This window comes from Hemibagrus wyckioides, linkage group LG11 (genome assembly GCF_019097595.1).
Source record: "Hemibagrus wyckioides isolate EC202008001 linkage group LG11, SWU_Hwy_1.0, whole genome shotgun sequence".
Taxonomy (NCBI): Eukaryota; Metazoa; Chordata; class Actinopteri; order Siluriformes; family Bagridae; genus Hemibagrus; species Hemibagrus wyckioides.
This window is the reverse complement of record NC_080720.1, coordinates 22124985-22140851: the sequence shown is the minus strand read 5'-3', so window position 1 is coordinate 22140851 and position 15867 is coordinate 22124985. Positions and strand designations below refer to the sequence as shown.

Genomic DNA, 15867 nt, shown 5'->3' with positions numbered 1-15867 from the left:
AAGCCAGTAAATAAGCAGACAGGTGACAAATAAATGAAAGCCACTCCGCCTCAAAGTGACAGACCCAGGCTAAATAGAAGTTGACAAATGGCCAGAGTCCTTAAGTAATGAGCCAATGGTTTTAAAGCCAAGTAAATAAATGAAGCCAGCTATATTAGACCAAGCCAAGAACCTTGGTAAATAAGTAAATGAACGTCACTCAAGTATGGCCAGAGTACTCACGTACACATTCCTCCTCACTCAGCTATGGTCACTTCAGCTTCACATGCTCGTTCCTCACTCACTCCACTCACATGCTCACTCACTTCCAAATGGCTCACTCCTCCAAATTCCGCAGTCCATGCTCCATGCGGTCCTGCTCAGCTCAGCGACAAGCCCTCCTTTCTCATTCCACCAAAAGAGTAGCCTCCACGCCACTCAAATGGGCTCAGATGACTCCAGCAGCGCTCACTCACAGTCCTCACTTCCATACTCCTCCTCACCTCCTCCTCCACTCCTTCTCCTCCTCCATACTCTTTACTCCCATACTCACTCCTCCTCCTCCCTCCCACTCCACATACTCATTCCTCCACTCCGCCTATTCACTCCCACTCACTTCCTCCACATACTCACTCCACTCTCTCCACTCCACTCCTCCTCCTCACTCTCCACTCCTCCTGCGCATACTCCTCACTCCTTACTCACACTAACTCCTGCCACGCCTCACTCCTCCTCCCTCCTCCTCCTCACATACTCACTCCTCCTCCTCCTGCATACTCACTCCTCCTCCCACTCCCACCTCCTGCTCACTCCGCCTCACTGCCTGCTCACTCCTCCTCCATAGTCCTCCACTCACTCCTCCGCCTCCACTCACTTACTCACTCCCTCGCCTCACCTCCCACTCCCACTCCTCCTCCACTCCTCCACCAGTCACTCCTCACTCACTCCTCAACATACTCACTCCTCCCCTCCTGCATGCTCACTCACAATCCTCCCACTCACTCCATACTCACTCCCACTCCACTCCTCACTCTCACTCACTCACATACTCCTCACTCACTCACTCCCACAACCCAGTGCTCACTCACTTACATACTCACTCACTCCTCACTCTCACTCACATGCGCGCTCACTCACTCACTCCTCACATGAGTCCAGCTCCACTCACTCACTCACATGCTCCATCCTCTCACTCACTCACATACTCACTCCTCCTCATGCTCCCTCCTCCCATCCTGCTCACATGCTCACTCAACTCACATCACTCCTCCTCCTCACTCCACTCCGCATACTCCCTCATGCTCATCATACTCCTCCTCCATGATCACTCACATACTCACTCACTCACTCACTCACTCACTCACATACTCACTCACTCACATAGTCACTCACTCACATATTCACTCACTCACTCACATATTCACTCACTCAATTACTCACTCACTCACTCACATTCACTCACTCACACACATTCACTCACTCACTCACTCACTCACTCACTCACTCACTCACTCACACAATCACTCACTCACATATTCACTCACTCACACTCACTCACACAATCACTCACACTCACTCACACAATCACTCACTCACATTCACTTGCTCACTCACTCAGTTACTCACTCACTCACTCACTCACATATTCACTCACTCACACACTCACTCACATTCACTTACTCAGTTACTCACTCACTCACATACACACTCACTCACTCACGTTGACTCACTCACACAATCATTTACTCACTCACACAATCACTCACTCACTCATATACTCACTCACTCACATACATACTCACTCGCTCACTCACTCACTCACACACACATTCACTTACATATTCACTCACTCACACAATCACTCACTCACTCATTAACATATTTACTCACTCACTCACTCACTCACATATTCACTTACTCACTCACTCACTCACTCACTCAATTACTCACTCACTCACTCACTCACTCACTCACTCACACACTCACTCTTTCGCAATCTCCTTACTCACTCAGTAACTCTCTCTTATCTACTCGTTTGCTTTCTCTCTCTCTCTCTCTCTCTCTCTCTCTCTCTCTCTCTCTCTCTCCTCAAGAATTTGCTCCTTATTTGCATGACTGTTTTACCAATGTCGCCAAAGCAAATTAAATTAATAGACAAACAATAATCACACACAAATGAAAAAGAAAATCAGGAAAAGAAACACAAAACATGAATAGACATTAATTAAATTATAATATAAACATATAATAATATATAGTATTATAATATAAAATTATAATAGATAATATTAGATTAGATTTCTCTCTCTCTCTTTTTCTCTCTCTCCCTTGTGAATTTTTTCATTTCGTCTGAATTGTGTTATGATCAGTTCTGGATTTTCCCACACGATATGTAAATGAGAGCTGTTCAGCTAGGTGGAGTAGGTGCAGAGATTCGGTTTTCACATTGTGTAGTTTTCTTCTACTTCTTCTTCTTCAGCAGTCGTCTATTAGGTGGACTCGAAAAACCATGACAGAGTGGGCGCACCCTGCAATTTCACTCATGCTCATTTGTCACAAGGAGAAGGGAATAAACTAGCAGGAGAGAGAACAAGCAAGACTGAGTGCATCCAATCAGCATGCATGTTGCTATTGATGAACTGTATCGATTGGGAAGGAGGGTGGTCTGTTCGCTTGCGTGGTGAACGCACTGTAGAGAAGTGAGCATGGGGGCTCTGCCAAAATCACAGATCAGTGTAGAAGATGATGTAGGAGGATTGAGTGCATTAAGTGAAATTCAGAAAATTACTGTAAAAACACAGTATTCAAGAAGTGAACTGTTTTTAGCTGATAAACAATTAACAGTCTTGACATTTGTTTGTTTCATTATTCTGATAAATCATGAATTTGACATAATAAATCATAATAACCCTGTTGAGATTTATTTATTTATTTATTTTCTTTCACATTCATTTACCAGTTATTATTTCAGGCTTTATTATTATTATTATTATTATTATTATTATTATTATTATTATTGGTGAAGCTACTTTTTTGATGACGTTCATGTAAAGGTTAATATTTTAGGACTATTATTAGTATTATTATTATTTTATTCTGTATAAATTATTGGTAAAACCAGCAAACAAAAACATCTTACTAGGCTACAGACACAGACCCACGGCTCGATCTGGACCCCGGCTCGTCCATTGTTTGCAGCAGTTGTAATTAAAAAGGAAACGGTCTCAGGTGGTGCATGCTGGCCTTTGCTCAAAGACCAATTAGCACAGTTGGGTGCAGTTTCATTTGACATTGATGTAAATTTGATTAGATGTCTTTTAAAAAAAAATACAAAGGTAAAAAACACAGCCAGGTTTAGGACAAGGTGGGGGGGGGTTCATGGCATTTTACATTTTTTATAAGAACTTGACGACAAGAGAAGAATAAAGGCATGCAGGGTTTCTTTTGTAAATGTACACATACGAGTAAAAGTATTACATTTTAATGTCACATGATTAATGTGCAAAAACATAGTATTTTTCATCCTTGAGTATTTTCCTTTTGTAAACTGTCTTGAGTAAAAGTGTTCAGGACCTACAGAAGATTTCCACTCCCAGGGTTGACCTCTACACTCCCTTCTTGCTGGAATACAGTTTAAAAAGAGACATTTAGCACTTCTTCCAGGATTTAGCAGAATGTTTTCGTGAAAATTTGTTTGAAATATTTTTTTGTTTGTTTTTTGGTGTGGATAAAGACTTCAATGGGTGAAATCTCAAGCACGAGATTCTTCTTTTAATCTCCTACCAGTGATGATCTAATTATAAAAGCTGTACTCGTGAACTGAAGGGGGTTCTGTCAGACTGTGTGTTGTGATGATGCCACGTCTTGGTTCAAATCTTCAGAAAATCCTGAAAGGACTGATTTAAGTCTTAAATACATGTAAATATTAAAAATACAGCTTTACATTCAGATTTTAAAATGTATGTTTAATTCAAGATCAGTTGGAGTCATTACGTAAATGATTCATGTGTTCGTTTGCAAGCAGCATTGTAAACAGACTCAGCTTATCTAGCTAAATGTCCCCAAATGGCTTGTAAATTGCTGAGTTTCTTTTCCTGTGGCGTCATTAATATTCATCTGAATCTGCCTGACTCTTTCTGTCTTTCTCTCTACAGCTGTGACTTTCACCGATGAAGAAAAAGAACAAATGAGAAAGTTCACAAATCGTTCCTATGTGCTGGATAAAGCAACTAGATATCATGCCTGGCTTAGTCTAGTGGACATCATCCTGGCCTATGTCTATGATGTACGCACTACAGAAGGAGAACACAACGTAAGTGCGACCTTTGTTTACTTTTTGTGTGAGACACCCATTTGTCTCTGATTTGGTGGAAAGATGCAAGGGGTGGACTCAGTTAACTGACTTGAAGCCTTATGGACTGTTTGCAGAGCACAGCAGCTGAACCACACAGTCACTGATTATAAACAAAGAGCTACAGCATGCAACAAAAAAATCATCTTTAATAGCCATAACAAGGCAGGAATACAATAGTTTGAGTAAAGCTACATTCACCAATTTAATCACTGTATGTTGCCACTCGCAGTACTATGAAGTCGAAAGGAGTTCCCCGGTAATAAACTAGTTGCCATAGTTACAAGGTTTTTCAGCCAGTGGTGCAACTAACTTTCTGCAAATCAGATTTCTTGCTGCTTAAATGAAACTTTCTGGAGGGAGATTTATTATTTGTGTATTAAATTTAGCAGTATATATCTACATCATATCATATGGAATTAAGTAGAAGCAGTATGTGCTCTTTGCCAAGGATCATGATGAGCTCTACTGTCTTCACTTTCATTGCTAGTTGCTTATCAACCTGGGTGATTTTAAACGCTAGGTAAATGGAATCCTGGTATGCCAAGATGCCTTTATTATCGCCACACATACACTATATTGCCAAAAGTATTCGCTCACCCATCCAAATAATCAGAATCAGGTGTTCCAATCACTTCCATGGCCACAGGTGTATAAAATCAAGCACCTAGGCATGCAGACTGTTTTTACAAACATTTGTGAAAGAATGGGTCACTCTCAGGAGCTCAGTGAATTCCAGCGTGGAACTGTGATAGGATGCCACCTGTGCAACAAATCCAGTCGTGAAATTTCCTCGCTCCTAAATATTCCACAGTCAACTGTCAGCTGTATTATAAGAACGTGGAAGTGTTTGGGAACGACAGCAACTCAGCCACGAAGTGGTAGGCCACGTAAACTGACGGAGCGGGGTCAGCGGATGCTGAGGCGCATAGTGCGAAGAGGTCGCCAACTTTCTGCAGAGTCAATCGCTACAGACCTCCAAACTTCATGTGGCCTTCAGATTAGCTCAAGAACAGTGCGCAGAGAGCTTCATGGAATGGGTTTCCATGGCCAAGTAGCTGCATCCAAGCCATACATCACCAAGTGCAATGCAAAGCGTCGGATGCAGTGGTGTAAAGCACGCCGCCACTGGACTCAAGAGCAGTGGAGACGCGTTCTCTGGAGTGACGAATCGCGCTTCTCCATCTGGCAATCTGATGGACGAGTCTGGGTTTGGCGGTTGCCAGGAGAACGGTACTTGTCTGACTGCATTGTGCCAAGTGTAAAGTTTGGTGGAGGGGGGATTATGGTGTGGGGTTGTTTTTCAGGAGCTGGGCTTGGCCCCTTAGTTCCAGTGAAAGGAACTCTGAATGCTTCAGCATACCAAGACATTTTGGACAATTCCATGCTCCCAACTTTGTGGGAACAGTTTGGAGCTGGCCCCTTCCTCTTCCAACATGACTGTGCACCAGTGCACAAAGCAAGGTCCATAAAGACATGGATGACAGAGTCTGGTGTGGAGGAACTTGACTGGCCTGCACAGAGTCCTGACCTCAACCCGATAGAACACCTTTGGGATGAATTAGAGCGGAGACTGAGAGCCAGGCCTTCTCGTCCAACATCAGTGTGTGACCTCACAAATGCGCTTCTGGAAGAATGGTCAAAAATTCCCATAAACACACTCCTAAACCTTGTGGACAGCCTTCCCAGAAGAGTTGAAGCTGTTATAGCTGCAAAGGGTGGACCGACGTCATATTGAACCCTATGGATTAGGAATGGGATGTCACTTCAGTTCATATGCGAGTCAAGGCAGGTGAGCGAATACTTTTGGCAATATAGTGTACATTACGGCACAGTGCAATTCTTTTCTTTGCATATCCCAGCTGAGGAAGGGTCAGAGCGCAGGGTCAGCTATGATACAGTGCCCCTGGAGGTTTAAGGGCCTTGCTTAATTGCCCAGAGGTGGAGCTTGGTGGTGCTGGAGCTTGAACCCCAATCCTTCAATCAACAACCCAGAGCATTAACCACTTGAGTCACCACTGCCTGACTGGATATGGTGTTTTATACTGTTCATTCTGTAACCCGTGGGTATCAATTAATCCTGGATATTATTAATCTGACATTTCACCCTGTACATTCTTAAACCCTGGGTTAACCTTCTTATTGTGTCAACAACCTTGATTGGATAAATTCAGCACGTTTTAAGTAACAGCTTTTCTCACGCTTTCACATCAGTGACAAAAAAGAGGACATGTCCGCCTTTCTGTGCCCTAGCTTTGCTTTGTGGCTGACCAGCCATTTGTTGATATTCAGCTTCCGATTATTTTCAGTGTTACATATTTCCCCCTTGCTACATTGTGCACTTGACCGTGGTGTGATGTTCAGTGTTTTACCGACTGACGCTAACGAGCCGTTTTGTTCAATGTCCTGATTTTCACATGATGTAAAGCACACACTGTTTATTTTTTGATTGGATGTCTGTCTCTAGGTATTTAGACGTAATATTCTAAAACTCAATTGTTTCACATTGTACATTTTTGCCACCTCAATGTGGCGTTAACACTACAAATGCAGAGCTAGCCCTGCTTCATAGCAGCATTTCATAACACCAGGTACAAAGCTGTGTTAACCCCGCTTCTAAATTACAAGTGTGAAACATTCCTCCAGCACGACTTAAAAGCAGGGTTTAAAATGACATGACCCCAGGGTTAAGCCTAGTCTGAAAATCCTAAAAATGAGTCTGAAAATGAATGGTGTCTGGTTGCTTTGTCACTGCAACTTGCAGAGTGTGAATGTAACATTAGAAATCAAAATGAAAAGAGAAATTAGTAGATCAAGCATAACAAAAGACCAGAGTTATGATTATAGTAATTTTGGCAACAAAAGCAAAACACAAAAGATGTCAAGAATGTGTCTAAATATTATAATATAAAATTGTCATATGTTTTAGAAAAGGTGCCACATGGTTTGAAGCAACATTGTGTCAACCTTGTAGAAAACTTTACTATAGCATGGGATTAGCAGATTTAGACATTTTAGGATATAATAGCAACTAAACAGCAAAAAAATGCCAACTTAGCCAGGGATAATATCTTGAATCTTTTGAATCTAGACAAATATATTTACTATTTCTTATCACAATAAATATTCCAGATATAAGATTATTATTCTTATTAATTTTATTATCATATTATTAAAAATATGATGGAATATTTTGCGTATTTTAAGCTTTAAATTGTCTTAATTCGTTGGCAAATCATTTTGTTTCTTTCTAGACATTTTGTGTCTATTCTGACAATAGAACAAGAAATTGTAAGCTTAAAAATAGTACAATACGTCCAGAAAAAGGATTAATAATCTTTTGATAATTTTACTTAAACTTGTAATCTTTTAATAGTAAATACTAGGTCATTTGGACTATGTTTAATATATATTTTATATTTTTACAATTTTCTATTTCTCTGTCAAAGTCAAGTTATTAGTAATTCTAATTATTCAGAATCCATGTTTTTATTACAAATATGAGGTTACATATACTCATTATAGTGAGTGTTGTAAGAAGTGTTTATTTTATTTATTTTTACTTTTTAATTTATTGTAATGATTTGATAAAATCATTTGTAATAATAGTAATAATAATATATTTTATTTATAAAGCATTTTTTACTATACTAAAAGACATTTTACTTAAGTAACTATTCACAAGATGACACAATAAATCCATAAAGCATTTATCACATAAAGATATGTAAAGTCAATAAAAAAAAATAAATAAATAATAAAAAAATGCACAATAAAATGGTAGCAAGCAGCATTAATCAGACAATAAAAGCAGTCCCCTAAAATAATTACTGTTATTCTACATCATCCTTTTAGGCTAATAACTTTGCCCATGTTTCATTTGGCTGCACGTTGGTGATGGTCCATAACCGTTTTTACCAGAGGCCAGAAAAATGTTTTTGGTGATGTTCATGTTCAGTAGTGAATGTCTTTGTCATGTCACACTCCACAGTGGTGCTTAATGGCTCATATGAAAGTAGATACTCAGTGTTTTAATAATTTCTAGTTTTTCATAAGTATTTCTGTTTTTAATTGGTCTGCTAGGGGCAATATATTCATAAAAAGCAAAACTGGTCATTTTTTTTTACGTAAATGTTTATCTTCAAAGTAAATGATGATATAAAACCCATTTCTGCTCTCTGAAATTCCCCAAGTACTTGTTTATAAGCTTCTAAAATGTGCTTAATTTTAAATGAAAACAGGTGTTATCTTCAACCACTAAAATTCAGAGTAAGGTAATCCCAACAGAGATAAAACATCTCACACTGAAAGCCAACAGTATCATGACTCATTTTATGTCAGACTTGTATCAATGAAATGAATTGTTTTGATTATACTGATTGAAATTGTCTGATCAGTCAATTCCCATTACATCGTCTTCTGGTAAAAAGGGTTAAAGTTTCAGTGACACCAGTTCAGTTTGCTGTCACATTCAAACCATACACAGTCATCTTACAACAGCTTGGCCTGCCAGTCACGCTCTACTGAACGGAAATACCCAAATATCTGCATATGAAAAACATTACCTCGGTAAGAGACACACAATGGTACCACCTTTTGCCACATCTGACCACAGCATACACAACACTCTACTGTACACTGATTGTTAATAAAAAGTTGTGTGGCCTGTTAAACAAAAACTATTATAAAGCTAGACTTAATGAAAGCTTTTAGATCAAAAGCTTAAGCACTAAGTTATGAGGTCAGGATCAGATGTTGATTAATTTGTTTATTTGCTTGGTTTTTTATTGTGTCACACTGTCATTTTCTGTTATCTGTCATTATGATGATTAGTGAGCTAATGAGCTCATAATACTCCCAAATCTTAACCAGTTAACTGCAATTTAACAAATTGACTTGGCTGAATATTCTTGATATTGATATCTGGATTAAATGAATTTATTTTTAGGTTTTGATTAATCATTCATGGCCACATCCTAGATTAGTCTCTAATTCTATCCAGCCATGGGTCAGCCCCAGATTTCTAATCTGTTATCGTTTTACTTAGACTTGTAACCTTTTAATAGGAGATCATTTTGACTATATTCAAGATATTTTTTATTTTTTACAATTTTCCATTTCTTTATCAATGTCTCCTGTGACTAACACAACAAAACCATGCCGCATTTATAACAGAAAATTATATAAAGGCAATTTTATTAAAAGATTAATAAAAAATAAATAAATAAATAAATAAAATGGTAAAAAGCAGTATTAATCAGACAATAAAAAACAGTCCCCAAAAAATAATTATTGTTATTCAAGAAATTCCTTTTAGGCTGGTAATTTGCCCATGTGTCACACTTTTATGATGGTTTTATTATTTATTTTTAGGTTTTAATTAATCATTCAAGGCTACAGCCTAGCTTAGTCCCTGCATACATCCGGCTGTGGGTCAGCCCCAGACTTCTAATCTGTTGCCATAGACATTAGCATCCTCTACTGTTGATGCTGAAGCCTTTTTAATATAGTGTACATCTGTACCCAGTACTCTGTTGTGTTTATCTCTACACTCACAAGTTATTGTTCATTCAAAAGATTATTCCTTTTTCCATTACATCATATTATTTCATCAGAGAGAGAGAAAGAGAGAGAGAGAGTTTCACCAAGGGTCCAAAGGAACGTCCTATAAAGTCGAATGATGATATAATTCAACCCTCAGCTGTCATTTGCCAGACCTCTTGGTATTTTTTCATTTTAAAATACATTCCACACAGCATGGAACAGAGTCATCGAACAGATGCCACATACCAGCAATAAAATAGATATGTTAGTGTATGAAAATAGTGTTTTCTTCAGGGATATGAGTTTTAAATCACACGTTTTAAAAGCATTGGAGAAGCTGAAGCTATAATTCTGCATACACCCGGGGTGCAGCTCCTGTAAACAGATCTGTTGGAACGAATCCCAAATGCATGGCCTACAGAACTAGAAACGTTTCTTTCACATCTGTGTCTTCAGTTTCCGCTCGCAAAAGCTGGAAATCTTTACAGATTTCCTTATAGTGTTTCATTTGTTCAGTGTGTTGGTGTGAAAATGTGTTGCTCTCATTATGAAAAGATCAACGCTGTTGGAGGATACAGGAAGTCGAATCGGATATGTTTGATGTGGTCAGTTTCGTGTGTGTGTAATATTGACTGTTGTTTATTGCAGGTGGAGTCGGCATGGACCATCAGAAAAATCAGCGGGACTTTGAGCTGGCTGGAGGTACGTATACAGTGTGCTACAGAGTCAGATTACATTTTATTATTTCCACTCAGCAGGACAGAGAATACTATAGAATCTATATTGCAGATGTACAGTAAAAGTTTTCATAAAACAGAAGCTATACAACACCAATAAGTCAGTACACCATAGGACTTCAGCTAAAATTTGAAGAACTGACAGAAGTAAAATTCAATGTAATCTCAAGTTTTCTGTGATCTGTGATACTTTTCTGTGCATTGTGTTTGTAAAGAGTGGTTATTAGAGTTACTGTAGTCTTCCAGTCAGATCAAACCAGTCTAGCCATTTTCCTCTTTCCTCTACTACATGCCTGACAGAAAACTACAGTGGACCCTTGGCATACAAATGCCCTCCCGTACGGAACCAAACCAAACTGTACGCCAGCTAGGTTGTTCATACATGCAGGAGGTATTCAAAACTTGTTTGTGTCAGTGGAAAGCCAAGGGAAGCCAACTGTAGCGAGTTTATGAATTTTATGATTTTTTTTTTCAGTCAGCAAAAGCTATTTCGAAAGAATCAACCGACGATACCAATGTTGCTTGGCATACATTCAAAAGCTACATGATTTTTTTGTACGTTTTTTTGCTTTACACATTGGTGTTTTGGGTGCTCTGTTCTATTTTTAGCCCAAGCTTGGTGGCATGACTTCCTGTGAGGACCCTTGACATGGATTGCTTGGCTTGGGTCAGTTCTTTGTAAGCATACATACAGTTCACATACGCCTCGTATTGGTAATATTGGTAATATTTTTGGGTGGCTTGAATGTTTTATCAGCATTTACATTATGTCTCATGGGAAAATTAGTTTTACAATACAAATTTTCACCTTAAGAATTCGCCTCCAGAGTGAATTAAATTTGTATGCTGAAGTTCCACTGTACATCTGATCTGCTAATTTACATTTATGGCACTTGAGAGACGCCCTTATCCAGAGCGACTTTAACATTTATCTCATGTTTATACAACTGAGAAATTGAGGGTTAAAGGTCTTGCTCAAGAGTGCAACAGTGGTTAATTGGTGGACCTGGGATTCAAACTCACAACCTTCCAATCAATAGTCCAACACCACTAACCTAATTTATTCCTTCTCCTATCAAGCAACTAAATGCTGACAGTGAGCTATCAAGATAACCCTTACATGGAGCAAACTAGTTTTTGCAACCCTCTGATCTGTGCACTAGTCACTGACATATTGATTAATTGATGTCAGTTTGCTTCTGTTTATGTATTTATTTTTTATTTTTTATTCATTAGATGGGAAGACTACTTAAATAAATTGCATTATGGGATTAATAAAGTATCTGAATCGGAACAAGGCATTTTTTGCCCTCTAGAGCTGCAGCTCACTGGATGTTTTTTGTTCTTCTCATCATTCTGAGGCAGTTGTATGTGTAAATCCAAGGAATTACCAAAATACTCAAACCAGTCCATCTAGCACCAACAGTGCACCAGTATACATCAGTGTTCTAGAGTATTGAGAGTGAGATCTAAACATTGTACGAGGTAAAGAAGAAAAAGGTAGGAGTCCACAGTTTAAAGATGTGTAGAAACTGTAGCATCTGTAGATCAAATACTTTTTGATCATTTTGTTTACCTCAGTACGTCTTGCCAGATTGCAGCAGGACAAAAAGTCGCTTGCTGGAATTTGCATGGTCTGTTAGTATGCTACGAACGTCCTCGTCATTAAAATATGAAAATCTCAAAAAAGGTCCACAACCAAAAATTGATCAACACAATGATAAATTGTGTCTTTCAAACAACAATGCATGATTCTTCACTGGAATATTTTATATGGCTAGACATTTGTGGGCACATATAGTATGTGCTTTTTAAACATCCCATTCCAGATATAGTATCCCTATTGCTGCTATAATAGCCTCCACTCTTCTGAGAGGAATTTCTGCTAGATTTTGGAGAGAGGCCTAAAGGTGTTTAGTCGGGTTAAGGTCAGGGCTTTGTTCTTCCTCCCAGCCTTGGCAAACCTTGGCAAAGCTTTCTCATGCTTTAAGGAGTTTAGGCATCTTAGTTCCAGTGAAAGCAAATTCTAGACAATTGAATGCTTAAAACTTTGAGGAAGAACCACGTCAGTGTTATGGTTAGGTGTCTACAAAAACCTTTGGCTATATAGGGATAAATATTAATATCAATTTTTAAAACTTTGAAATTTTTGTTCTGTAAAGCCGCTTTAAGACAATGCCCACTGTTAAAAGCACTATACAAATAAAACTGAATTGAATTGAATACATGCAGTATCAGTTGTTTGGCATTAAAAGATGACAGCAGGAATCTATATAAACCTATATGATGTTTATATACCTATACATTTTGGTTGATGACTTGCTATATAAGACCAGTAACAACTGAGCAGTTGAAGTTACGGGTCTTGTTCAAGGACCCAGTAGCAGCATCATGGTGATTATGGAAACTCATTTGGAAACTTATAACCATCAAATCGTCAGCCCAAAGCCTAAACCCCTGTCTAATTCTCATATATCTTTTAAACAGCTGGAGAACCTTTCTCAGGTAGCCAGGTACTATGCATTATTAGGCAGTACCTGTTACAACTAGTTTAGTGGTTTTCTTTGTGCATGACTAGTTGACACAATTATTATGAATAAAATAAAACAAGGTCATGCCTACTTAAACTGTTGTGTTGTAAATGTCTTCTTTGAAGGATTAGACTGTTGCTTCGGACCAGGAAAAACCAGGCAATGAGCAAGAGGATGTTATATGTATCTGTGTCAGTATCTGTTTACTGCTCCACATATTTGCATGTGTAAGTGGGCATGACCTTAACCTTAAGGGTTGTTTGCTTGCTTGTTTGTTTGAATCAAATATGAGCCCTTCTACTGGGAAATACTGGGAGAAAATCTGAGGTAGAAATGCCAGCACCTTTAGCATGGTCTGAGAATTCTTGCTCTCCTCAGTTTCTCACCTCAGCTGCATCACTTACATTCAGAATTGGTCAAAATTTTTTACTTATGATATTTTTTTGCTTGCCCATGATTAATTAGTTTTATTTTCCAGAATATAAGCAAGCTAGTTGTCTAAACCACTTTAAAACCACTGCAATCCTTACAAGGCGGTTACTAAGGATGAAGGAACACTGAATACATCATTCAAATTTTTATTTGTCACATACGAAATCATACACAGTACGACGTACTGAAATGCTTTTTACAACTGTCTTACATAAAAGAGGAAAGAGTAAAAAGAAAATGTGTGAACTTGAAAATCAAGTGTCAGATATGCATATGCAAATATATGTCTATGTATGTATATATAACAAATATAAAAAAAAAAAAAAAAAAATATATATATATATATATATATATATATATATATATATATATATATATATATATATATATATATATATATATATATGTATATATATATAGTATATGTATAGTATATGTGAAAAATAAAACAATATAAATAAATATATGTGTAGACTCTATAATGTACAGAAGATACAGTATATGAATATATGTAGATAAAATGGTCAACATTGAAATGGTGTTGCAAAAGAATATAGTATGTACAGTATGCATATGTAAGATAAATATATAAATATATTGTAGATGTGTATATAAGGCAAAATATAGTGACTAGTTTAACAGGGAGTAAAGTGACAGTGCAGTGTGCACACAAAGATGTACAGAGAAGATGTACAGTGAGAGTCTTATTGTGTGTACAGAGTAGTGCAGAGTACAAAGTAGTGCAATTTTGCATGTGCAACAATCAGCTGGGGTAGAATGTTATGTTATGTTGTGTGGGGGTAAGACCAGAGAGTCCAGATCCTAGGTGTACTGGTTTCGAGCAACTCACATAAACATCAAGACTAGTGAAAAGAAAGTTGTGAGTTTGAATCCCAGGTCCACCAAGCTGCCACTGCTGGACCCCTGAGTAAGGCCCCTTAACCCTCAGTTGCTCAGTTGTATAAAATGAGATAATGTAAGTCGCTCTGGATGAGGACGTCTGCCAAATGCCAGAAATGTAAATGTAATTCTTAAAACTCATTATCATTATCATGAATTTCAAATGACTCATTTTCAGGCACTGTGCCCTGCAACACCACTACTTTTAGTCTTTACTAAAAAAAAAAGGATATTTGTGTCTGTTAGAACACATTCTGTTCCTTCTGAGTGATGTTTTCACATTCACCTTGCGTCTTTAACATGAATCATTATGTTTTAGAAGCTAAGCTTTCCATATGCTGTCATGCTGTGTATTTTGTCAGCTTGGATTTGAACAAAAAGTCAAGTAGAGTAAAGAGTTGAATAGACTTGGCCTTAATATCATCCTAAAAAATAATTACTGAGTAAATGAAATTGCAGTGATCAGCTAAGAAAATAAGTTCTTGTTAGAGATATTGAAATCGTTTTAAGTGTAATGTAAACTGCTACCAGTGACGATGCATGTGATAGATAGATAGATAGATAGATAGATAGATAGATAGATAGATAGATAGATAGATAGATAGATAGATAGATAGATAGATAGATAGATAGATACTTTATTCATCCCAAAGGGAAATTCACAGTTTCCAGCAGTATCCACAAACACAGGTAATAGATAAAATAGGAAGGAATTTAACAAAAATACTAAAATACCCAAATTAGGGTACAAAAAAATATATCAAATAACAAAATATAGAATATAACAAAAATATATCAAAATATAAAATATTACAAAATATAGCAGAATATAACAATATAAGAAAATATATCAGAAAAACACTAAATACAGAGATTTAGGAATAAATATGGAGAATTGGATGAAAAACAAGTAATGTGCAAGACAAGTGTTTAAGGTTACAGACTCGATGTGCAAAAACTGTGATGGCTGTACTCATGTTTGATGCTTATGATGCATTTTTGTTTAATTCTGCAGAAAATCTGAGGTCCTCCCAGTATCTCTAAGTTTGCTTAATTTTCCATTAATTTCTTTGGATTCAAAATGATGACCTCTTTGTGGTAGTGATTATAATACAGCCACCTCCAGAACTATTGGCACCTTTATTATGTGTTTGTCCTACAGGCTTCTTACAAGGTGCTTGAAGTGTGTGAATTTGTCTTTTTGAAATTCAAGTACTGGAAATCTAGTGCTTGAATTCTAAAAATTATGAAGTATAAATATAAATCGATAAATATTTCCAGTAAAACAGAACTCACACTATGCCACACTCCCCCTCATCCTGCTATCCACTTTGTATTTCATTTTGATGGACAGCTTCTGCAAGTGTGTATATTGATGCTATGGTGAAGATGA

At 37.6% G+C, this 15867-nt stretch overlaps 1 protein-coding gene across 3 annotated transcripts in view; it reads left to right on the top strand.

Moving 5' to 3' along the window:
* The window catches only part of shq1 (SHQ1, H/ACA ribonucleoprotein assembly factor), a 76092-nt gene that overhangs the window by 35322 nt on the left and 24903 nt on the right, over nucleotides 1-15867 (top strand). For all 3 annotated transcript variants that reach the window (XM_058402741.1, XM_058402743.1, XM_058402742.1), the window contains 2 exons: nucleotides 4134-4291; nucleotides 10523-10576. In XM_058402741.1, coding sequence (XP_058258724.1) covers nucleotides 4134-4291; nucleotides 10523-10576 — 212 coding nt within the window. The remainder of the gene's footprint in view (nucleotides 1-4133; nucleotides 4292-10522; nucleotides 10577-15867) is intronic.